At 40.7% G+C, this 25,299-nt stretch overlaps 1 protein-coding gene across 2 annotated transcripts; it reads left to right on the top strand.

Moving 5' to 3' along the window:
• The first annotated feature begins 806 nt into the window (after positions 1 to 806).
• LOC135256584 (discoidin domain-containing receptor 2-like) lies at positions 807 to 24,462 on the top strand. 2 transcript variants are annotated; one of them, XM_064338505.1, is made up of 17 exons: positions 807 to 939; positions 8,882 to 8,989; positions 15,231 to 15,333; positions 15,612 to 15,843; positions 16,222 to 16,369; positions 16,740 to 16,842; positions 17,972 to 18,149; positions 18,548 to 18,788; positions 19,223 to 19,288; positions 19,395 to 19,531; positions 20,021 to 20,234; positions 20,804 to 21,030; positions 21,424 to 21,551; positions 21,723 to 21,920; positions 22,279 to 22,513; positions 23,348 to 23,497; positions 23,623 to 24,462. In XM_064338505.1, exons 2-17 carry the CDS (start codon positions 8,908 to 8,910, stop codon positions 23,752 to 23,754), a joined length of 2,574 nt encoding a protein of 857 aa, XP_064194575.1. In that variant the 5' UTR covers positions 807 to 939; positions 8,882 to 8,907; the 3' UTR covers positions 23,755 to 24,462. The 2 variants fall into 2 exon arrangements, with proteins under 2 accessions (XP_064194575.1, XP_064194574.1); XM_064338504.1 differs by having other exon boundaries at positions 17,969 to 18,149.
• The last annotated feature ends 837 nt before the right edge of the window (positions 24,463 to 25,299 follow it).

Genomic DNA, 25,299 nt, shown 5'->3' with positions numbered 1-25,299 from the left:
TTTTGGTTATATAGTTTAGATAATCACATATGTGATAATGTGTTAGACAAGCTTCCAGTTATTAGTGTAAATAATCCACTGTATTGCAGCCTGTAGCGTGTGTTGAATAGAAGTTAACTGTTCTCAGCCACTGGGCAGCTGATGTAGGGGTTATCATTTTAGAGGTTTTTACAGTACTTTAAATGAAAAAGGTCTGCGTACATTGCACAATAGCTTTCTGTAGCACTCTTCCTCCTGTGGCTGTGGATCCAGGTGTGTTTTTCTAGGAGGAGCCATGGATGTCAGCACATGGGTCAGGACCTGGTGTCTTCTATTTCCATAAAGATTCTGATGGACCTTTTCTTCCTCAAAACATTTCACATCGCATTCTTACCATATACACACTAAAAAGCTCAAGGCCTGTCTGAGTAAAGGCAATAACAGATGAATGCTTCAGTGCTGACTGAGTGAACTTTATTGTGTTTGAATTTATCATTTACTAAGAAAGGAAACAAACAAATACTTGGACGTGGACGCCTTAAGCACAGAGAAATTCATATTGCAAAAGGTCCAAAGCAAAAAGACTTAAACATTCATTTTCACAATAAGCACCTTTGCTTGTGAATTATGGTCTTTAAAGAAGGTCTTCAAATAAAATGAAAACAAAGTCTCCAGTGAAAAACCACTGCGATTGGTCACTTCAGCCTGTCCTAATTGAAACCTTATGTTGTGCCATGTGGAACTCTGGGAACTTTTGGCCTCGTCCCAGGAATCCTCAGAATGTAAAGGGTTCTTTTTTCCTCCTTCTTTTTCAGGAGTGTATTACATCAGCCCTCTCTTCCACAGAGAGCAGAAGGAAAAAGCTTGGGGCTTTATCACCCAGCTCACTCACACTGACACAACCTCACGGATTACGATCTAACCCGGGCAAATGGTTTGAGGGACAGCAGCACTTGAAAGGTAAGCTTTATTAACATCATTATTCTTTGCTATGTACTCATAACTCATAAAAAGTGCTGGTGAGGTGGCATTTTGCTTTATCTTTTCTTCCTGGAAAAAACAAAACGCTAAACTGTTTTTGTTTTTCAGTCAAAAAAGGTGGCACAGAATTTTTATTCTTTTTTTGTTGGTAATGGTTTTATTAGCTTCAGTCTTTTTGTGAAGCTCCCTGTCTTTAATTTTTCCCTCTGTTTTTCCCTGTTTGCATGGCAGGCCAGAGTAAAGGATAACTGAGAACCTTGAGACATGATTAGAGGCTTTAGCTGCAGATGCAGATGTGCATAGTGAGCACATTAGTGCAAATTGTCGCAGGTCTGTGCTTCACAACAAAAAATTGAAACTATATATTTTGAAATTCCTCATAGTTTAACTGTAAAGAATGGTTTTCGCTTTTTCCTGGATTGGTTCATGAACAATTTGTTTCAGCAGTTGGCCTCGCTATATGTGTTTTTAAAATAAAACAAAAAATTATAGATGTATATCTTTATATACGAAGTGGAGAATATAGTTGTACAACACAATCTCTTGTGGTTTCCTTTTTGAAGGTATATTATGTAACTAAAAACAACAAGTGATTAAGAAAAAACAGTCCACTGTATATCACTGGGCTTCTAATCTCAATGTGGATAATTGATGCTGTATAATCACTACAATTCAAAAATTCAAAGAAAATCTGAAAATACAATCCTACCAAAGAAAAATATCCTTCCAAGTAAAGTTGCAGTTATTAATGGAACTGGATATTAAACATACTGCCTTTAAAATCTTATGCATTTTTTAACATGTACTTTCCTGTTTAATCACCTGCTACATGTTAAAAACTTTATAGGAAACACACTTAAAAATAATTACAATTGAATGTTCCTTATTGAAGCATGCAATAGTAATCTGTGTGGTCAAGGGGGAAGAAAATGTCCAATATAATTTTTTCCCTTATGATATGTGTGAGAGAAAGAGAAAGGGGGTACCAAATTATGAAAATTATTTTTGGATATCTGAGAAAATGGAAAACAAATACATACATATGTGATGGAAACCAAATGAAGATTTTTATATTTTGAATAACAAAAATACTTGCATCCAAAAATTTTAAGGAACCTATCGGAGAAGTGGAATTTTTATTTAAGTTTAAATCTCACATATTATTCTGGAAACATGTGCTTCCCACGTTTTTGTATCGTTGACTAAATGAATGTCGAAAAACAGTAATGCTCCTTGTATTGACAGTGTGTCTTTTTCCAAGGCCTACACTACCCATTTCTACGTAATACAGCATCATATACATCCATCATTTACTAATAACATAACTTTACTGTTACAACTATAATGTCAAAATAACTGTTTATTTTTAGGGAAACTGCTCTCTAGATTTACGATGTTTATAAAGATATGCTTGCAGTCTTAAGCATTGACAAATTAGACTCCATTAAAAATGACTAAAACCAAATTCTATTTTTTATATTTACTTTCTAAGTCCTGCTTCTATATGTTCAGTTCATGATTCTGGATGAATAGAGATCTCTGTTAATAGCTCGGTGCATTTCCCTTTCTTTTAATATGAACAGATGCAAGTTTTCTGTTGAGTTTAAGCATAACCGTTGCTGGCAGAATATATAGAATAACCAGATAAGTTTATATGGTCAGCACCGTTGTTACTTCCATCCTCCCTGTACCTTGACTACAGTAGTGTCCAGTTAAAAACAGGCTTCCTCATGCTCCTGAACATCCGGTGCAGCTGTATTGTCCTTGGCTATGCCCCGTAATTTAAGATGCATCAAGTATGAACGTTTTGGTGTCAACAAAAGGGAAATTGGACGGTTAATGTTAAAAAGCAAAGACCAGTGTATCTGGTGTGTCTAGAATTACAGAAACTCCTTTCAGAGATGGAAAATAAGCACCTTGCACTTCAGTTCATAAAGAAAGTTTAACACAGAGTTTTAAGGTGTCCAGCATGGACCCGTTGTAGCTACCAGTGGCAGGAAAGTGAATGGAAACAGATTTCTGCACTGTTGTTGCTTGTCTTATTTATGCCCCATGTCATTTCAATCAACAAACCATCTTTATTGGCCTGTGCACCCCAGCAAAAACATGAGGATTACAGCTATTACATGCTACAGTGGAGGAATAAAAAAAATGGACCTGCACTTTAAATCAAAATGTGGGAACTTTGAAATTAATCAAAGGCCTTTGCTCTGTGGTTTTATTAATTGAAACAGCAGCATAAACAAGAAGAACGTTGTGTTGCTTAGCAACATTTGGTATTATGGCATAAATAGGGGAAAACTGACACTCTATTAGAATAAGATATTCCAGTGATAAGACTATTAATATTAATCTAAAAGGGGGGGAAGAGAACAGTTTGCAAATGGTTAGCATCCGTTTAGAACCAAGACGTTTGTGAGTCTACTCAAATCAGTGTCAAGGTACTTTTCATATGTGCCCTGTAAAAACCTTTTCAATGCTGGAGGCAGTAAACAGCAGCAGTGTGGTACTGTACATGTTAAGCCAACCATCATTCACGTGCGCAATGATGTGGGCTGCCACACGGCTTATCCTGCTAAAGCATTGCACTAGCCACATGGTATTGAAACCTGACCATACCTGTGTGGACTGTGGCTGGCACTTCTGCAGGGATCTGCAAAACTGGCCATACAATTGACCTAAGTGAGAGGGATGAAGCCAGTATGGCTTTCACTGCTAAACTGAAATTGTAGTATGCAATCAGACATTCAGATTGTTGCATACAGACACATTGTTTGGCAAAGTCCAAAGGGTATTCTGCATTGGTATGATTTTGAGACCTTGGCTCGAACTCCAGTACTCTCATTTCCCTGCCTCTTTAGATATGTTTTCACTGATGTCATGTACCCTCTACAATGCTTATATACACCCCTGGGAACACCTGTACTGCTGGTTGAGGGCTCAGGTCTAGTCTGGTCTGGACCTCGGCGATGGGGGAGGATTCAATCAGTTTGTAGCAGTGGTGCTAGTGGATGAGGCATTAATCTATGTTGTTCCTCGAAAGAAAGGCCTCAAAGGTTCAAGAGTAGAATCTCATCTACTCAAAAGAAAGAAGCAAAGAGCTTTAGAATAAGCATGTGTTTTTTCCTGAACAGCGATTTGATGCATATATATACTGTAGCAAAGCATCAGTCCCAGCAAATGATTCTTAGTGCCTGTTTTCAGTGTTTGTTTTGTTTAGCAAAATGTTACTTGTCTGCCATGCAAACTGATTACTGCTAACTATTATAAGTAGTACCTGTTAAAGTCTGCACAAACATGTGCAGAAATAGTCAGTGAATGCCTGTGTAATCAGGGCCAAATTCAGGCATAGGTGGCATATGCGATATAGGGTGCTGCCTATATGGAGGGTACGCCATGTTGGGGGGGGGAGGGCAAGCTCACATTCCCTAAACAGATTGGAATTTTAAGTGAATGTAAGCTTGTCTGTGCTTCAGGGTTGATCCTCTGTCAGCAGGTAGATGGTTGGTAGAGAACTTCCCAGAGGCACACATACTCCAGGCTCAATTAAAAACTAGATAAATCACCTTCTACGATCTTGCCATGAGAAACAGTCTGAGATGCGAGAAAGTTATGGGGTGCACAGTAATTGACTGCATAAATGAAAACTCATGGGCGCACCTGTCCAGAGTTAAGATTCCATTACTGTGAGGTGTAAAGAAAAAACCACAGCCTTCCTGAAACTAAAGGGGGTTTCAGAAGCAGCTGTGACTAATTTAGAGCGAAAACCCACCTGGGAGTTTTTAACCAACAGATGGCCATGCTACAGTCACCAACTATGAAATCTAAAGGACAACAGCATAGGGAGATGAATCTGATTTACATCCACAGGCAAGAGCAGAGGCAATATATCTGAATGGCCCAGGGCAGCATGGTGTGCCTGTACTGAAATACTGGACATTACACATTTTTGGAAAATAATTAAAGATACATCTGGAAACAAATTTAATCAAGTTTCTTTTTCATCTTAAAGAGCATTTAAAGTCACTGAAAATCATCAAAGGCATTGTGTGCAAAAGAAAGAACCTAATATTTGTGTACACTGTACAAGCACAGTCATGGTCAAAGTGCATTGCGGTTCATTTTAATCATTTGAACTGAATTGATTTTACCGCCCAATCCAATGTTGCAGGTAATTTCTTTTGGCCCCTTGCCACCAGTCAAAATGTTTTTTTCCCCAACCTGCAGGAGGGTGAGTTTAGTCCCACTCTCCAAAAGCGCTAGTTTATCTTGGTTTTGGAGTATAGGGGAGAAACTGTGGATACAGGATTTTGAAGAACCAACTAAATATAATTATTACTTCCAGAGAAATTTTATTAGTAGCAGCCAACAATATGTAGTCAACATATAAAAATCTCTCTAGTAAGTCAGACCCATACAATACAGCCATGTGCATATTTAAGTGGAAAGAGATTACCTTGTTCGTTAAGCATCTGGTTGGGTAATGCTTTAAGTCCAACCTTTCAGCTATCATACCCCATTGTAAATTTTCAACATAAATGTTGCACCATGTTTTTTTGTGTTATATAATGGGAGATTTGCTGAGGACCAATAGCAAGCAGCTGGTTTCTGACCGAAGCCCAGACCAGCAGTGCACATTTATGGAAGGAATTAGGGTTCCACTACTGCCGGACAAAGAAGGCTTCCAGGGAAGCAGAGGTTGTCAAGGGTAGGCAGGAAGGTGCTTCACTCTGCCTCTTGCTCATGAGGAAATGTAGGAGTCTGTGACGGGGAAATGGCTATCGCACAGTATCTCTTTAGAACAGAATTTAAAGCAGATAACGGCAATATCCAAAACATGCTGGAACAGTGTTCAGTGGTTAAAAATTTTTAGCCTGAACCAAACAGGTGCACTGTAGACTGAACACATTTAATCTGTTGATATTAAATAAGTAACACATTACACCATCATTCTACCAATATAATAAATGTGTTTTTATATTAGAACTAAGCTAAATTTTATTTAACTATCTAAATTTTACTGTTGCAAGACATTGAACTGTGAGAGGTCAATTCATCAAGGGGGCAATTCATGGGGCGATATAGCTCAGGAGGTAAGACCGATTGTCTGGCAGTTGGAGGGTTGCTGGTTCAAACCCCGCCCTGGGCATGTTGAAGTATCCTTGAGCAAGACACCTAACCCCTAACTGCTCTGGCGAATGAGAGGCATCAATTGTAAAGCGCTATATAAATGCAGTCCATTTACCATTTACCATCAATAAATCATTTAAACAAAAAAAAAATTCAATTGACCACCACCTATAGTCCAATTTCTTTTTATGAAGTAGGAGAATTAAATTTGCATTAACATTTCATTGCCAATCTGCCTTAAAACATGCCAGCTCCCAATAGACTTCACACATTTATATCATTTGGATGTGTTTCCTTGCAAGAGCACAGATGGTAATAAATGTGAGTGAGGTCAGTGATGGTCAAGGTGCCCCCAATTTATGGATGATCTCACCCAAGTTCTTCTGCTGTTCAAATTATTATCGAGTGTGTGTCGACCAGAGAAGCCATTTTAATATGGAAGTCTAAAATATGTAAATAGTAAAAACTGGAGATGTAAGCAAAATAATCCTAAAGTGGAAGACATTTCAAATTTTACAGAAGTCCCTGGACACTAGTTTATGAACACCTGCACTAGATTAACTGACCTCAAAGCACTGTAATTGAAAAGGCCTGAGATGGTGTCACCTGGTAAATCACGTGATTCAGCATGATTCATGAAAGCTAAACTCTTTCCATAGTGACAAAACATAGAACTCTAACTTGAAATGTGAGGGTGAGAGGGGAATAAGGTGTAAGATGGTGGAAATAAAAATATAACTTCCAGCCAATTGAAAAATAAAAACAACAGATACTTTTATTTACCCAAACTCACAAATCAATTATCTGAAGGCAATATAGGTTTAATACACATATGAATGGCTGCTTTACAGTTTTTTACTAGATTGTACTAATTTTAGACCTGTGTATTTGTGTAACTGTAGATGAAATTGTTGGACATGTGGATCTGTAAACTCCTTCCAGCAAGAACTGTGGAAAGGAAGTTGTGTTTGGCTGGGGATCAAGACAAAACCCCTCCCACACCTGCAAAGCTATCCAACAGAGTTTTCTAGCAAATGCAAGACCTCTGTTCCGTCTTGGAACCATGCTCCAGTATTTATTTTCACTTGAAAGGGAGCAAGCTTTCATGAATCATTGTCAAACACTGGGAGAAATCAGTCAGTACTCCGCTGATGTATGAGTACTATCATTAAGCAGATGGAATTCCATTCAACTCGAAACATCTTTTTGATTCCAAATTGCTATGGATACCTATTACACTGTTTACAAACAGACCCTTGGTAAGTTTCTAACTTGTTCTGATTCAGATGATTTTTTAAAAACAGCTAACGCTATGTGGTAAAATAAAATTGAACAAGGCTGTTGTATTGTGAATTATGCGGATGCATTGAATACATTCGTGATTTATCCTCATTTGTTTTGCAGTTTTCCATAAGGTTTTTTCTCACAGACCTGTTGGACACTTTCAGCATAATTTCTGTATTTCTGCCATTGCGGCTGAGGCCAGTAATTTGAGGGAATACTATTGGCTGTTACAGTGGTTGTTCTGTTTTAGGCAGCATGTTCATGCAGAGGCCACACTGTCCTCCTCACTGAGGTAATGTCTGGCCGGCAGCAGACTGTCCTCTTTTGTTACTTTTGATCGGATCTCCCTAGAGGGCTGCAGTTCTGCAGATGCATGCCAAAGCTGATCTTAAACACACCAAGGGTCTCTGTTTCTACTATATGATTCTACTGCATGCTATTTCATGTAGGTCAGCTACATTATACATTAGCAGCTGCAAATTTGCGTGTGTGTTCCGAGAACATGTGTGTGCTTATGTTCTGAATTTAATGCATTATTTACAAAAGCAATTAAGTTAATTAAAATGGTCACATACTACAGATTTTGATTTCACAACTGGGTACCGACAGCTTGTTTGTGGTGCAACAAGGATCTGAACAGGTGTCTGTATCTGAGGGTATAAGCGGTAGGTATGGTCACCATTCAAAAATGAAACAAAATTATTTCATACCTAATAGCCAGCCGTTTCTATAGTTTCGGGCTTTCTTCTAAGCCAATGAAAATAAAGTTGAAGAAAATGTGTATGAAAGAACACAACCATTGTTATAGCTCTTTTGGAATCAAACACACAACCAGCATGTTTATAGACTGAATGTGCTTTTGTGGCATTCAGTAAATTAGTATAGCAGCCACCCACAGGCATTTGCTGTCAGTGGGATATACAGTAAATATCACCACCAATTAGCAGTAGCTCTCCGGTAGTACTATGTGGACTGTTGGGTATAAAATAGCAGCAGGTTTCAGGAAAGAATGCTTATCAGTGAAGTGCACATGCCTCAGTTTATGTGTGAGTGAAGGTACAGTGTAACTCTACACCCACAACAGGTGAATCATAGCATGTACATGAAAGTATTTTACGTTTCTGTGTTCAGTAAGTTACAGGGTCAACATAACATGGTATAACATGAGAACATACTATCATGAGGGCCAAACTAAATATATCTAATTATCTTTTATGCATGCAAATACGAGTTTAGTTTTCACATAGTTTTCAGTGGTCTCAGGTCAGAACCCCCCAAAAATACAAATGCATTGACAGCTCTATTTACCGGCTTCTCAAAAGCAATGGCTCTCTCATTTTTAAACCATATAAAGGCCACTAAGCAAGGTTAGTGGAATAAATATGCTCTTTATTTCATAAAATAATTGTTTTGCTCATATTAAAGCTTCAAATAAATGTTTTGTTAACCTGGCCTTTGGGCAGGTTGTGTTGCAATGTCTCAATGAGTTGATGCTTTTATGTCATAGGACTGAAGATTCTGTCTCCTCTGGAGATGGCACGTCTGCAGAAGATCTGCTTCCTCCTGACGACTTTGCTCTTCCTGACTGGAGCAGTGATGTCACAGGTCAATCCAAGTAAGTGACACATGACATGTCCCCAGTTGAGCCCTTGCACTAAGATAATGATTTGACCAGCAAAATGTTTTCCCAATTATTATTAGAGGGCATGGTCATTCTGCACACACTTCGTAGTGTGCACAAATGACAAAGACATATTTATACCTCTTTGTAAAATCATAAAATCCAAACATGAATTCGCAAAAGTGTTGCAATCATTTACTTCTGCATTAAGAATTTGTGCTGTTGTTAGCAGACAAGATCAAAATCTCACTCTTTCTGTTTGGAAAGCGCAACCAAGTTTAGCACCACATTTTTAACACTACACAGCCGCAAGCTTTACAGTCTTGCACCACGTCACACCAATAAAGGTGCCAAAATACTGTATCTATAATGGTGCTCTGAGTTTTCATTTATTTCTTTAAAGCATCCTTGCTAACCATAGAAAATTCAATACTTCTGATATTGCTACAGAGCTGCTAAATTTAACAAAATAAGGAAAGGAGGTAGAGCAGGCAGTATATGAAGTGAAGTGTTTTTAAGATCCTTTTTTACAGCTCTGGCATTTTATAGCAGCTGTGCGGAGCGTAATTTTAAACTATGGCTTCCAGATTAACGTGGCATTTCAGTTATAGCCCTGGTCTAGCACCCTAGGGAAATAACCCACAGGTTTTCTTAAGAAATTTCATGTCAGATTTCACAGTCGTTGGGGACTATATTTAACCCTGTAACAATCCTGACTTTTTGAAGGCCGGGGCTACAATCTTACATTGCTTGATGATTTCCCTCAGGTGATTTTAAACACAAGTTACAGGGCTGACATAATGAGAACACAGCATTATGAGGGATTTGGGGAGCCAGATATGGTGGAACACAGGAGGATGCACACTCTTCTTCCAGCCATAAAAGTTTTATAGTTAGGCAATTAGCATTTCATTAGCATGTCACCATGGTTTTGGACTGAGGCGCTGGCTAATGATGAACCACAAGGAACTTGATTTATGCTTTACATACATACTACCTTAAAATCCCCCACACGATCATTTGAAATACGTGTACATATTATTCAGAACTCACATACATATACAAGCACACACACACACACACACACACACACACACATTTAACAGGCCCACTTGGGACTTAATCCATACTTTACCTGCCACTGCTATGAAAAGCTTTCACAGTACTATGTGTTTTTCTAAGTAGTTCATGCAAGATACAGTATGAATTAAGTCCCTAGTGGCACCTCGCACACACGTGTAAGCATTTCTGACAGTTAAGAATAGTGAAAGTGTTTCATGAATGTGTGCAAGTGTTTCATTCCCATATGTGAAAGTATGAATTACGTCCTTAGCAAAGAAGTTTGCAACTCATACCAGTTTGCTACTGCATGCTAAAGACAGCAAATCTACTAGCTCTCGGTTTGTTTGGGCCTGCTCAGTGTTTTAAACTGGTACACACACTGTAATTACACTTTGAAAACAAAAGATTTTCCTGACAAGAACCCTGTATTCACTCTGTGCTCCTTAGATAAATATTCATTAAACTCCTAAAATTCAAACTCACATTCATCTCCCACGTCTTCTCATTGACTGAACTGCTGTTGATTTTAAGGCAGGCATGGTTAGCTTGGTCAGCTAAATAGAAAATCTCAAGGGGATGATGTCACCTTCTGAGCTCCTCTACATACATACATTTCATTGTAACATGTCTTTACTCACGCACAAAATGACAAACTTTGGTTTAACAATATCAGATTTTGTTGTAAAGTCTTCTGTTTTCCAAGAAGAAATTTCTGTCATGAATTTATATATACTACAGTCATATTCACAAATTAATGTGTAACCCTTGGTCTGTCAATGTCTGCCTGGTCTACAGATGTTACTGTCGCTTGTCAAAAACTCACAACTTATCAATTTATCATAATAGATTATATTTTTGGCTGCAGAAAACCCTCAAATCCAGTCATAACCTGGAAAAGCATAATTGTATTGTTTGACGCCCTCAGTAAATATCATCACTTTTGCATACAATGTGAGGTTTTTTGAACTTGTGAGTATATCCTCCAAACCAGATGCTCACCGTTGATTGTACAGTCTGAGTGCCTGGGAGTATGTGGTTAAGGTGTGTCAAACTTTCTGACTGTGTATATGGTCATCCAGGCTGGGCCTACTGTATTTCATTTTCCCACTAGACACAATTCACAATCCATTGTGTTTGTCCATTTAAGCATGGTTCAAGTTCATAAACATTACTGCAGGGATGTATGTTCCAATCCCTGTAACTGCAAGGGTGTACATCGCACGTAGTTTCATAACAGGGCAGTCTCGCCATCACTTTTTCCAGTGACAGGAAAATATGCAGGGCTGGATTAAGCAGACAGGATCCTTCGCCTCCTGCAAGCCAACTTATTACTCGATTAAAGTTCCCCGTTACTGTGCTGATCCAAATGTCTCCGTTTCTTTTGAAAATGATTATAATACAAAGTGCAGCGAGCAGAACCAAGACGAGCTACCATTTGAATCCAGCGCATTGAGTGATTATATTGAGTGACTGACATCAAGATGTGCGAGGGTTGGAGGCATTGGTTAGACAGGAAGTGCCACGGGACAACCAATCCTTTCACAGGCAAGAGGCATGGAAAAAGAGACGTTGGAAAATGAGAAAGAGCAGGGACTTAGGGTTCCCACCACTCCGTCAGCATGTGCACAAGCCTCTTAGGAGAAGGGGTTAATTTAGCCACCGCTACATTGTACAAACCTGAGATTTGCCCGCCCTTTTTTTTGTTATATTTTTAGATTGTTGACAGAATGCAAAATTGATAGTTGTTTTAATAAACCAGAAAGTCTTGCTGTGTTATTTCCAAGGAGAGAAAGATGGAAGGAAAACATCTGGATGTATTTTTGCCCGTGGGCTGTGCAGGAAGTGGTCAGAAGCAGCCATATTGGCTCTGCCGAATCATTTATTTTCACAAAATCCAGTCTGTTAAACTCACAGTTTCCTTATCCCAGCTATCGTGTGTGGGCGACATATGATCCAGTACCTTGTCAAACTGAAGTTCACTGAATAGGCTATATAAAATACACTTTGTATTGCCTTGTATGATTATGGTTATTTTAGATCGGTTTCCATTTCTGTCTCCTTATAAATGTGACTGAAGCTGGAATTTTGCCATCAGTTTTACTTTGTTGGATGTTAGAGTTCTGTATGCAAGCTATGGAGGACTAAATGTGCCAAAATGAAATAAATATATAAATAAATATGAAATTATGCATGTGTGTGCACGCACACGCATGACTGCAAGTGTGTGTGTGTATGTATTAAAAAAAATAGGTAAATAATTAGATAAATACTTTATTTTATTTTGAAATAATTAGGCTAAATAGTTCACACCACTCATGTAGGGTATATTTGTACAATGTAAAATAACGTTGCATTTCCGAATGGCTTTTTTCATTTCATAATTTTCCGAATGACTTTTTTCCAACTGCCATTTTTATTTTCCAGACTCCCTTTTCTATTTTTTAATGAGGTTTTTTCTAAATGGTTAAAAGGTAAGCACCAGATATTATAAAATACAAAATACACCAGCCAAATGGAAGTTGTCCAATTTTCTGATTCACAGTGTTAAAAAAACTGTAATATTACTGATCTCAGCAATTGCTGTCCTATTAGTTCCCAGAAACATCAACAAAACACAAAAAGCCATGCCAAACCACAATGCCTTTGCTTTACGGTTGACTAAGCATACACTTATTTATTTATTTATTTATTTTGTTGACAGAATATGGATATTCTGTTGACAGAACATGTGCGGTTGTTCGGGTCATGACTGCTAAGAGGAACCTGCAGTGGTTTTCCCATCTTGACTTTTTATGCGAATGTTGAAAAGAGAAGAAAAAAAGCACAGAAAAAATGACTGGGAAAAAGTCCGCTGCCATCTTCGTTACCATTGCTAGAACAGCGATGCCCAAACTCAGTCCTGGGGCCCCCCTGTGTTTGTTGGATTCCGTTCCAATCACAATTGTGATCCCAGAATTTTTACAAGCTGTTAATTTTTCTTAATTACATGCTTTTCATACTTTGAATGATTATTTACCCTCATAAACCACATTATAGTTTATCAGACATAGCTATGCATCTATGCATGCCATGAATAATAGAATGTTCATATTGTGCCTATTGTGCAATAAGGCAGCTCTGCCTGCTGACCTGAGGCTCTTTGCTGTGCCACTCGTGTGCGTGTGTGTGTATGTATGTGTGTGTGTGTGCAAGTGTACCAACATAACATTCACCCCCAATTTATTAGTGGGTATATTTCTAAAATTGTCAAATATTTCATTTCAAATGTGAGAAATGTTTTGTCTATATAGCGTATACATTGCTGTCCTTTATGATTTTTTCTCATTCAGTATCTGCAATAAACAGCATAGAGTGTGTTATTTTAGAATGTCTTATAACGTAGTGCTTCCTGTGTTATTTTAGAATATGTCTTATAACACATGCGTTCCATCATATTTATGAAAGTTTAAATGATATGCTATGTAATCTCTGCAGGATTTTTTTGTTTTTTGGCTTAAAGTACACTCCCTGTCATTTGGATTTTAAACTTAAACAGGTTATTCATACATTTCCAAAGGGAGGGAATTTTGTGTGGGCTGCCATTTCGTGCCTCCTTGCTGCCTGGCTCCTTTCAGATGTTTTGCACATGTAAACAGTGGAAATTACCAGTCACAGTTGTGACATGCAGCACATACTGAGTACAGCACATTGATCTTCACATTGGAATTGGGCACCGATTTTTTTATATTTATGCCCTGAAATACTTTTATCCATGGTGTAAATCTAATATGGCATTTGTAAATTGTATGATTTAGTAGTGAAGTCCTTGACTGGTACCACACCCTGCAGAGGCTTGCCTGGACTCGAGTGGGGGCGGGGCTCTGCATAATCTGAACCATTAGCAGACCACACACAAGTTTCTTATATTCTCTGACCAATATTTATTGCCCTCCTTGTCTGGCAGCTCAAGTGGTGTTTGGACTGGCAGTGACAGAGAAACAGTGCCCCCTGGCCCTCTGTCAGAGAGCAAACCACGTTCTGACAACAGAGAGAACTGTTGACAGCTCCCCCAACCCCCGCATTTAAAACTGTAAATGCTATGTTCTCCTCTTACGTGAAATGGGTTACTAGACTGCCATCTTTTAGAATTTACAAAGCTGTACTCTGTACTCAACCTTCATATATTCGTATACTAAAAGCTTTAAATAATGGTTCTCATAATCTCCACTTTCTTCATCTCCTTGTTTACATTTCATGTACTAAGAGCAAGAACTGACTAGGAAGGATTGGTCCTCGAATAACCTTCAAAAACACCCTGAGAGCTTAATGCATTGAATGTCTTTATATCAAGAATTCAGGAAGCAATATTGGAAGTGTATCATATGTTTTAACTTTTTTTAAGCATGTATCATCAATCTCTGTTTTTGTATAAGTATTGCATTGATTTATTGTGCCGCCCTCTGTGCCAGATCTTCCCCGCAAAAGAGATTCTATATCTTAATGGGATTTGCCAGTTCAGTGAATGTTTAAAAGATAAAAATAATTTAAATCTTTGTTTGGACTTTTGAGCGGTTTATGTACTGGCACTTATTGGGTAAGCAAGTCACGAAAACCATCTTGCAATGAATAAATTGCACACAAAGGGTTGAGAGATTTTTGGATTCAATTTTCAACCCCAGTTTTGTGATTTTGATGGCTTATTTCATAATTCCACAGCAACATTCTCTGTAAATTCAGGAGGCCACAGGCAGGCAAGCTCATGTAAACTGTTCCTAAAAGTGTGCTGTCAGCTCCCTTTTCTTTTCACTCTGCAGTCTTCCAGCAAAGCTGCCCAGTCATTGCATCTCAGGCAAACGTTTCATGGAAGTCAGAGAAGGTTGTTGGCTTGGGACCCAGAAAGTCCCGCTAACCGAAACCATCCTTCCCTGGGTGACACTATGGGGAATTATGTACCACCCTGCTGCCAGGCCCATTCAGCTTAACCACTATCAGGTTTCAGTACCAGACCGTGGGGCCCACCCACGCACTGGAACATAGTGTCTTAGCAGTATGAGTCACTAGCAGCCTCATTATAGATTTTTGAAAAGCAGAATCTTATCCCTTAAATTATTTTGAATTTTTACCTTTTCCGTCACACTTAGTGAACAAATTCACCTATTTGATTCAGCTTGACACGATGTGTGTGGCGTCACAGGTGTGTGTCGCTACCCCCTGGGAATGACCGGTGGGCAGATTGAGGATGAGGACATCTATGCTTCCAGTCAGTGGTCTGAGTCTACTGCAGGGAGATACGGCAGGTATGTTCATTCACATTCACAATACACACACACACATATACACTTCCACACAAACCTGCGTGAAACACACGAGCACGATCACACACTTGCGCCAAAACCACACGTACCGTGGCCCTTTTTGATGTTGTTTAGCACAAGGAGGCCACCAGGAAGGTTTACTTAAGTTTAGGCTTCCCTTCCCCACGTCGCTCTGCAGAGGAACACGTCTCAATGTCGAAGCAGTCACACACAGTCCCTTCTTGCCCCGCCTTGCCCCCTCCCTCCCCCTCTCTCTCCAGGCTGGAGTCGGAAGACGGGGACGGGGCGTGGTGTCCGAACTCGTCGGTGGAGCCCGACAGCGCCAAGGAGTTCCTGCAGGTGGACCTGCGCTCGCTGCACTTCATCACGCTGGTGGGCACCCAGGGCCGGCACGCCGGGGGCATCGGCAAGGAGTTCGCCAGGATGTACAAGATCAAGTACAGCCGCGACGGCAGCCGCTGGGTTTCCTGGAGGAACCGCTACAGCAGGGAGGTGAGCGGGAGTCGGGCGTGACACCCTGGCCCTGTCTTAATTAAAGCATTTGGACGCCTGCCTGGCAACAGCCTTGACTTGGAGTGTGTATGTTGCTTCCCATTGTTTTCCCCCCGCATTCACATTCAGATATTTTTTTTTATTATGTTTTTCCTAAAATATGTACCATTATGAAGATCCACTTAATTTAAACTGTAAGCAATGGACTTCTGCCAGGTGAGCCATGGTGACATAGAAACAAAAATTAACGAATCTAAATGAATTCATCAAAAGCACTTTCACAAAGACAGAGTTCCCACCCAGCTCTTTTAGCGTGTACCACTGATTTATTGCTGAATGTCTAGTGATTCACAGGTGGCACCGCCTCCCTGCCCACAGGTTATAGAGGGAAATAAGAATGCCTATGACATCGTGCTGAAAGACCTGGAGCCGCCCATCATCGCCCGCTTTGTCCGCTTCATGCCCGTGACGGACCACTCTTCCAATGTCTGCATGAGGGTGGAGCTCTACGGCTGCGAGTGGCTAGGTGAGATGGCGCACTGTGCTGCCTCCCAAAACGGTCGGAGGACAATCTTTGAAAACAATCCATTTTATCTGCGAAGGGGGTCTTGTGTAAACACCTAAAACCAGACTCCTTGGGTGACACATCCAGCTAAGGCACTAGTCTGTGTCACAGAGCCCACTACCGAATCCGGACTGTGCCCCTGCCAACTGGGCCAGGAGTATTGGCGAAGCAAACAGGACATTTCCTACCATGTTTGACAAAGATTAACATGGCCGAAAGGTTCTCTTATTTTCCCTTGCTATAAAATCTTCACATTTGTGGAGCAACAGCAGTATGCTAACTTAACTATGCTTGATGTGCGTACATCTCACCGCCCTTCTGTTTCTCTTAGATGGCCTGGTGTCTTACAATGCGCCAGTAGGGGAGCATCTGACCCTTCATGGCTTGGCTTTTCACCTGAACGACTCGGTGTACGACGGGGCCGTGGGCTACAGGTGCGTCACGCCTCCTCACCTCGAGCTACACCTTCAAATGTGTAGGCTATGGGTACTGGGGGGGGGGGGGTCTATATCATTTACCAAGGTTTCCGGATTGCAAGATTTTTGGTTTCTGGAATATTAACTGCGCAGGATATGGAGGGATAATGGATGGGAGCCAACTGAGGGTTTTAAATTGAGGGTTTTAATAGGTTATAGGTAAATCTGCTGGTAAGTCGCTTATAGGCAGTGGATTTTGGAAAACTTCACAAGCAAATTGCAACACAACTATCTCCTAAATTTGAAGGCAGGAGAAATGTAATTAATCAGGGTAACGTTTTACAAAGGATACCAATAGTCTATTCTATAAGAATAATGCACTTATTTGGAAAATTGTTTTTTTTTTAAATTTTGTCTTAAGATAAAGGTGTCACAACTGCCTTCGGATCTATGACAAACAAATAAACAAATAGACAGTCACAAGCTGCTTAGGGTTTCATGAACCTCTATCATAAGCCTGCTCAGCACATGAAAATAAAAACATTGTGCTCCTAACAATATGTTTAGCTTCATGCAAAAAAAAAATGCAAAACCTCAGAAAATAGCATGTACTTTAAAACCAAACCCAAAATATCAAGTTCATGAGAAGGTGAACAGGAAGTCTGCCTTGCCAACAAAAGTGAGTGCCAAAAGGATGATGCCAAAAGAGAGCACTGCCATCTAGTGGTCACTGAACATCCTGACAGAAAAACATTTTTCAAATAAAAATGACTACCCAATTTCAAGTTTAGGATCACCTGTCTGCATATATCATCTGTCCTTGGTCTGTGCCTGTATAAGTTATGAAAGAATTACAGCTATTGCTTCTACTATTAATATGTTTGTAATGTTTCTAATTAACTAAATTTTCTCCAAATTAATATTCTGAAAGTATTATCAAATTGCATTATTTTCTTTTACCTAATTAAAGGCTTAATTAATTGTCAGATTCTATTATTCCTCCACATGAACTGACAGCATGTCAGTAACCCCATTTCTTGCAGCTTTTGTCACATGTACTGTACAGAAATTTTACATCAAGAGAGCATTCAGTGCTGGTCTGCTGGTCCTTGTATTTAACACCCTAACCCTAACCCTAACACAGCAGGATGACAGAGGGCCTGGGTCAGCTTACGGATGGCATGAGCGGCCTGGACGACTTCAGCCACAGCCATATTTACAACGTCTGGCCCGGTTATGACTACGTGGGCTGGAACAACGAGAGCTTCCAACACGTAGAGATGGTGTTTGAGTTTGACCGAGTCCGCAACTTCACCACCATGAAGGTACACAAGCTTGGATGCTTGTGTTTTTTTTTTTGTGTGTGTGCAGCAGGGCATACAGACAGTAGAAAATCATTAAACCAGTAGAAGTTTTTGTTCAAGGTATACTTGATAATCTTATTTACGTCAGAAACATGTCAATATTATTTTTGCATGTATGAAATAATAACTTTGCAGCACTGATATTCACTGTTTCCCAAATTAAACGTTACATCAAAATAATTATTGCTTTACTGCTGTTGACATTTAGCATTTAGAATGGAAATAGTTGATTTTAAGCATGATTTTTAAAAGTTATGTATTTGCCGATCACTCGGCATAGAAATGAGTTTAGTAATTGTTCTTATAACAAGCGAGGCCTTGAGATATCTTTCATTTCCCATTGCGATGCTGCTGCACAGGTGCACTGCAACAATATGTTCACAAAGAGGGTGAAGACATTCCGCCAGGTGGTCTGCTACTTCCGCTCAATGTCAGACTGGGAGCCCAACCCCGTGCTCTTCAGCCCGGTGATGGACGACGTCAACCCGAGTGCCCGCTTCATCACTGTCCCCCTCCACAACCGCATGGCCAGCGCCATCAAGTGCCAGTACTTCTTTGCTGACGCCTGGATGATGTTCAGCGAGATCACCTTCCAATCAGGTCTGAGGGTTCTCCACATTTGCGTGGTTACCTTATGTTTCCCACAACAAAACACGCTCAAAGTCACTTAGGTAGTTGACTATGCTAAGAGTGAAGCTGATTCTGGTACATGCACTCTCACTAGCTTTTAATTGAAGGAACTTATGTACTTTTCTTTGTAAGTTATGCTAGATAAATGGATGTGATGTCACAAGTATTCTAGCCGGTTTGAATCTGTTGTGTGCTATCACTATGAGCACAAATCTTTTACATTTTGCTGAGAACCCTCAAGCTATATGGTCATTTGATCCCCAGTGGGCCCCAGGCCCCATTTTGGAAACCCTTGCTGTAATGTACAAGACATCTTAAAATGGGCTTTGTTTACCCTTGGTCTTGTGGACTCTCTTGCATTTACCTTCTCTCTTATGTGTCCCCCAAACTTGTGACTCTTTCAGACACTGCAATGTACAACACCACACTGGTACCACGAAAAACTGCGCTTCCCGGCATTATCCAACCAGGTTTGTCCATTATCTCATTTAGCTTCATCACATACTTTCGTCTCTGGGTGGATATCTTCCTCCAAGCACATCCAAGCTACTTTCTTTCTCTCAACTTTTTCTTCAGCGGATGACCCAACCCACAAAGTGGATGATAGTAATACCCGGATTCTTGTTGGCTGCTTGGTGGCCATCATTGCCATCCTCATGGCGATAATAGTCATCATGTTGTGGCGGCAGGTCTGGCAAAAGATGCTTGAGAAGGTGAGGATTTGTACTTACTAGGGTACAGTATGTGTCCTGTAAAGCTGAATGGCTGAGGCTAATGGCCTGCGGTAGTACTTTTTTCCTCACTACACTGTGAATTAAAACCATTTCAGGGAATATTGACTTTACAAATGCAAACTCCCAATTCTACTGTAATAGTATGGATTGATTCCATACTAGACAGATGATCAACTACATATTCTTGAAACTGAAAGTTCTGAAAGTATAATCATGAAAATGGTATGATTAAAGACAGAAAACCCAGAGCTTGTATAGCAACACAAGCAGTACTAAAATATCTGACTAGAAGCTTCTAGAATATGGTGGTACAGATGATGGAAGGAATGCATCTGTTTTGTATAGATTGTGTGTGGTGTCAGCAGTGTCATTGCTCTGGTTTGCCCTAATATGGTGTGCAAGAGCAGCACATTGTCTTGAGGAGTCCCGCTGCATGTGTACCTGTTCATTGACCATTCTTTCCCCCAGGCCTCTCGGCGGATGCTTGATGATGAGCTGACCACCAGCCTGTCCATGCAGAGTGAGACGTTTCTCTACAGCCACCAAAATTCCTCCACATCCCCCAGTGAGCAGGAGTCCAGTTCCACCTACGAGAGGATCTTCCCCCTGGGGCCCGACTACCAGGAGCCATCCCGCCTCATCCGCAAACTCCCAGAGCTCTCCCAGTCCATGGAGGAAGCTGGTGAGTGGGCTGAGAGAGGCTCAGGTGGCATCTAATTGGGAGAGATGAAATTATAGCAGACCTCCAGAATTGGCTAGGATGTCTGGAACATGTGTGACAGGGGTAGGTCTGCTGTGGGTTTCAAAGTGCACAGCAATTTTTGTCCATATGTCACAATGAGAGATATGATTGGCTTGCTGAGCTAAAGACCAGGATTCCAAGGTCTGAGGGTGTCAGACAGTATCCTAATTTAGAGCAGTTGAAAAGGAAAGGTCTGGATTCAATCACGTTCATGCATTTTAACTCCAGACCAATATACATCACTGTAATTTTGTGATGTCTCCAGAAAACTCCAGATGTCTGGATTGCTTCTTAATAACACATTTACTTATTTATTAATGTTGGACTAAACACAAATAATTTATTGTAAATGCAATTATAAAATTTATCAAGTACTAATAAGTGTGCAATTGTCTGTTGTTTCTATATGTATAATGAAAACAATAAATGTATTGCTGCTTGTGTGTGCATGTGTGTCTATGTTTGTGTGTGACATTGTATTTGTGTGTGTGTGTGTGTGTGTACTGCAGCAGGGGCGAGCGGGGTATCTAAAACAGCTCAAGCCACCAGTCAGGACGGAGTCCCTCACTACGCTGAGGCAGACATTGTTAATCTACAGGGCGTGACAGGAAGCAACACTTACTCTGTCCCCGCCCTCACCATGGACCTGCTGTCCGGCAAAGACGTCGCCGTGGGAGAGTTCCCACGGAAACTGCTCATGTTCAAGGAGAAACTGGGGGAAGGCCAGTTTGGAGAGGTCAGTGGCCTAGTCACTCTTGACCCCTGTAACCATAGAGATGGAAAGAATATGAGAGGAATTCATAATTTAAAATACACCTGGAGTAGAGCAAATAACCTGTTCTCAGGGTTTAACATTCCCAGGAGCTCATTGCCTCCTGCCGGCCTTCAAATAAAACTTTTCTTTTTTTTTTTTTAAACTAGTGCAACATAATCTTCCCTCAATAATACAGAGGTCAAACATGCACACTCACATAAAGTTTGCTTCAGAAAATATTGCTTTCAGACCTTGTGACTTGTCCACAAAGGCCCAGTATGCCATACATTTTCATATACACTTGCTTGGTTATAATTAATAAATGTAGCAAGAGGGTAATTTTTCCTAACATTTTTTTTTGCTGTGTTACTGTAGGTGCACCTGTGTGAGGCTGAGGGGATGCAGGACTTCATGGACAAAGATTTCTCTTTTGACATCAGCGAGGACCTGCCCATCCTTGTGGCTGTGAAGATGCTGAGAGAAGACGCCAACAAGAGCGCAAGGTGAAGGAGCCAACAAGCAGTGCTGACGGAGTCCTAATATAAGTTTTATCACACACTCACTGAGCATTATGGTTCCTCTAAGCAATATTGTTCAACCTGTGGCTTTTTTGTGAACTCCTTCCTCCCACTCTTCCTTTCCTTCTTCATCTCCTTCCCCACCTTCATCTCCAGGAACGATTTCCTGAAGGAGATTAAGATCATGTCTCGGCTGAAGGACCCCAACATTATCCGTCTGTTGGCGGTGTGCATGAACAGCGACCCGCTTTGCATGATCACAGAATACATGGAGAATGGCGACCTCAACCAGTTCCTGTCCCGCCATGGGCCAGGTGACCAGGCAGCCCTGTCGGGTGACACGCCCACTGTCAGGTATTCCACTAACTCTGCTTTCTGAATTCTTACTGACATGTATGCACTGACAGGTAAAAATGCTGTTAAGAGATAATGAGAGTGAAACTATGCAGAATTGTTTTTACATAGATTTGCATATTATGTCAACACTCAAAGTGCTTTCCTTTCCATAATATATACATGCTGGCTGGTCCATTGATAGGTATTACTGGTTAAAAACCTCTTGAGGGGGTTAAGTATTACCCCCATTAGTGATGCCTACATATGAAATTGAAACATTCCAAAGTTGTTTAAACCTTATTATTCCTCTCTGTTTGTGTGTGTGTGTGTCTGTGTGTCTGTCTGTCTGTGTGCTTGTGTCTTTTCTGTGATCCAGCTACAGTAACTTGCAGTACATGGCTACACAGATTGCCTCCGGAATGAAGTACCTGTCCTCCCTCAACTTTGTGCACCGTGACCTGGCCACACGCAACTGCCTGGTGGGGAAGAACTACACTATCAAGATCGCTGACTTCGGCATGAGCCGCAACCTGTACAGCAGCGACTACTACCGCATCCAGGGCCGAGCTGTCCTGCCCATTCGGTGGATGTCCTGGGAAAGCATCCTGCTGGTGAGGAGCCACGGAGGCTCTGCCCCCGTCCCACACTCAGCCCCACCACAAACCAGCATCTAGGGTGCATGTGCTCCAGACATATTCACTGCCGAGACACCATCTTGACCAAACTTAGCGTTATGTTGCCATGTTACACTAACATTATTTAAAGCCTTTAAAGCCTTTATCCAGGGCTTTCAAAGAGGATTGATGGATATGCATTCACACCAACAAACACAAGCTTCTGTACCAACCAACCAACCAACCAACCAAAGGCTTTTTTTTTATTCTACTTGTAGATTGTCTTATGGATAAGTGAATTAGCTTGAGGACTATGCATGGGTGCAGCTGGCACTGTGGTTACTTAAGAGTACCAATTGTACCAATTTGGGGGACCAAAAAGGGGTTAAATTGTTCCAAATTATTTTCTTCTTGCTTTCAGGCATTAAGCATATAGGATATATTTTTATACATTATGCATTTGATAGTGAGGCATTTCTGGAAGAGAACTGTACTCAGTGACATTGCACTTGCCTGTCATCCATGTTCCAAATCAATAATATTTTGTTCACTTTGTGTCCTCTGGATTGGGACCCACTGGAGGGTCAATGAAAAAAGCTGAGGTGGGTTGCAAGAAACACACTCAAAATTAACACAATGTGCTGTGTATAATCGTTGCTGTATTTAACAGTTTCCATTGACATTCATATCAGTCAGATTGAGCACTGCACATACACAGCATTGTTAGTTATATATTTGGTTTACCTGTTACGGTTATGGCAGGTTCGGGTGTTCAGGTCTGAGACTATGTGACTATAGTGATAACAGGGGTCTGTTGGCTTCATGTCACAGGGAAAGTTCACCACAGCCAGTGATGTGTGGGCATTCGGTGTGACTCTGTGGGAGACCCTGACCTTCTGCAAGGAGCAGCCATATTCCCAGCTCTCTGATGAGCAGGTCATTGAGAATACCGGCGAGTTCTTCCGCGACCAGAGTCGGCAGGTATGCAGAAAAATTATTCTGTAAAATTGGATTCCCTGGAAAGTAATTCCTGGTCTTGAGGTTGTATTGGCTGTAGCGACTAATCACAGTAGTCCAACCAGTGTGTGTCTAACGTGTCCTTCCAGATCTACCTGCCGCAGCCAGCAATTTGTCCTGACTCAGTGTACAGACTGATGTTGAGTTGCTGGCACCGCAGCGTAAAGGAGCGGCCATCCTTCCAGGAGATCCACCGCACCCTACTGGAGTGCCCTGTGTAGAAATCCAATGTGTCTACTGGACTCCATAGTCCCACACACACACACACACATACATTTACACACGCACACTCACAAGGATAGGCTTACACATAGGCAAACACAGGCATGCACACAAACACATACCCACACTCACATGCACGCTCATTACATTACATTACATTACATTATAGGCATTTAGCAGACGCTCTTATCCAGAGCGACGTACAACAAGTGCATAGGTTTCAAGATGTAGAGGCGCAAAAGAAACACTAGAGTGAAGTAAGGATCGTAGTGCCAGAAGTGACCACATCGATCAGGACTCCAACCCTGTAGAGTAAGCTTGTTCAGCAGCAAGAATCCTACCAAGTACAAAGTACAAACTAGCACTGGAATCACACCTAATCATACAAAAACAATCCTACCAGATACACTAACATAATCAAATTATCCTAGCTAGGTACAATGAGCTGAACTATAGGCTAGGGAGGGGTGGGGAGAGGTGCAGCCTGAAGAGATGAGTCTTCAGTCTGCGTTTGAAAGTGGTGAGATTCTCTGCTGTTCTGACCATCACGGGGAGGTCATTCCACCAGCGAGGGGCCAGGACAGACAGCAGACGGGAGCGGGAAGTGCAGACGCGAAGAGGGGGAGGTGCCAAGCGTCCAGAGGTGGCAGAACGGAGAGGTCTGGCTGGTGTGTAGGGTCTGATGATCCTCTGAATGTACCCTGGTGCTGACCCCTTAGCTGCCTGGTATGCAAGCACCAAGGACTTGGTCGCTCACACACATACACACACACACGCACACACACACACACACACACACACTAAGTTACATATGTACACACTCACACACACCTGCAACACACATTCGTAAATTTCTATCGTATGTACTATTGTAGGAAAAAAATGTTTTGTTGGTTTTGTTTTTTAGAAATGAGAGTAGTGTGACTACACTGTACATATTGTTTATTAAGCTTGTTCTCATGTTTCTGTATACATAGTTCAGCATAAGAAGAATTTTGTAGGAACTATACATGGAGGAAATGTAAAATAGTAGCTATGGAATGTGTTGTTTTTGTTCTCAGTCTTTATTTTGAGAATTTCTTGAATGTAAGATGATGTAATTTAACCAAAGATATACAAATAGAACAAATGTAAATAAGGCAAGTAATACCCAAATATCAAATATCACAGTTCTGGGGCCAACAGCTCCTTTAGACTGTTTTTTGCTTATCCCATCCTGTAGGGATGTAGATCTTGTTAAATAAGTTGCAGTATCAAAACATGTTATTAATATTTGTAGGTATTGTATGTTTTTTCATTTTTCTGTATAATTATGTTGTTATTTTTTGTTAAGTATCCATCCTAATTGGATGGCCTTCACTTTCAATTATATAGTGTGGATCCAATTTCTATATTGTATAGTATGAGAATGTTCTGTGGGCCAGGGAGAAAAGATTACTCAGAAACTGGACTGTGAAGAAGCACTACAAGTTTTGTTGGAAACGGAAAGTCTATAGTTGTTTGTATAGCATGTGAAATTGATTGTTTACAGAAAGAGAGGGAAT

Source organism: Anguilla rostrata, chromosome 6 (genome assembly GCF_018555375.3).
Source record: "Anguilla rostrata isolate EN2019 chromosome 6, ASM1855537v3, whole genome shotgun sequence".
Taxonomy (NCBI): Eukaryota; Metazoa; Chordata; class Actinopteri; order Anguilliformes; family Anguillidae; genus Anguilla; species Anguilla rostrata.
This window is presented reverse-complemented; position numbering and strand designations above follow the sequence as displayed.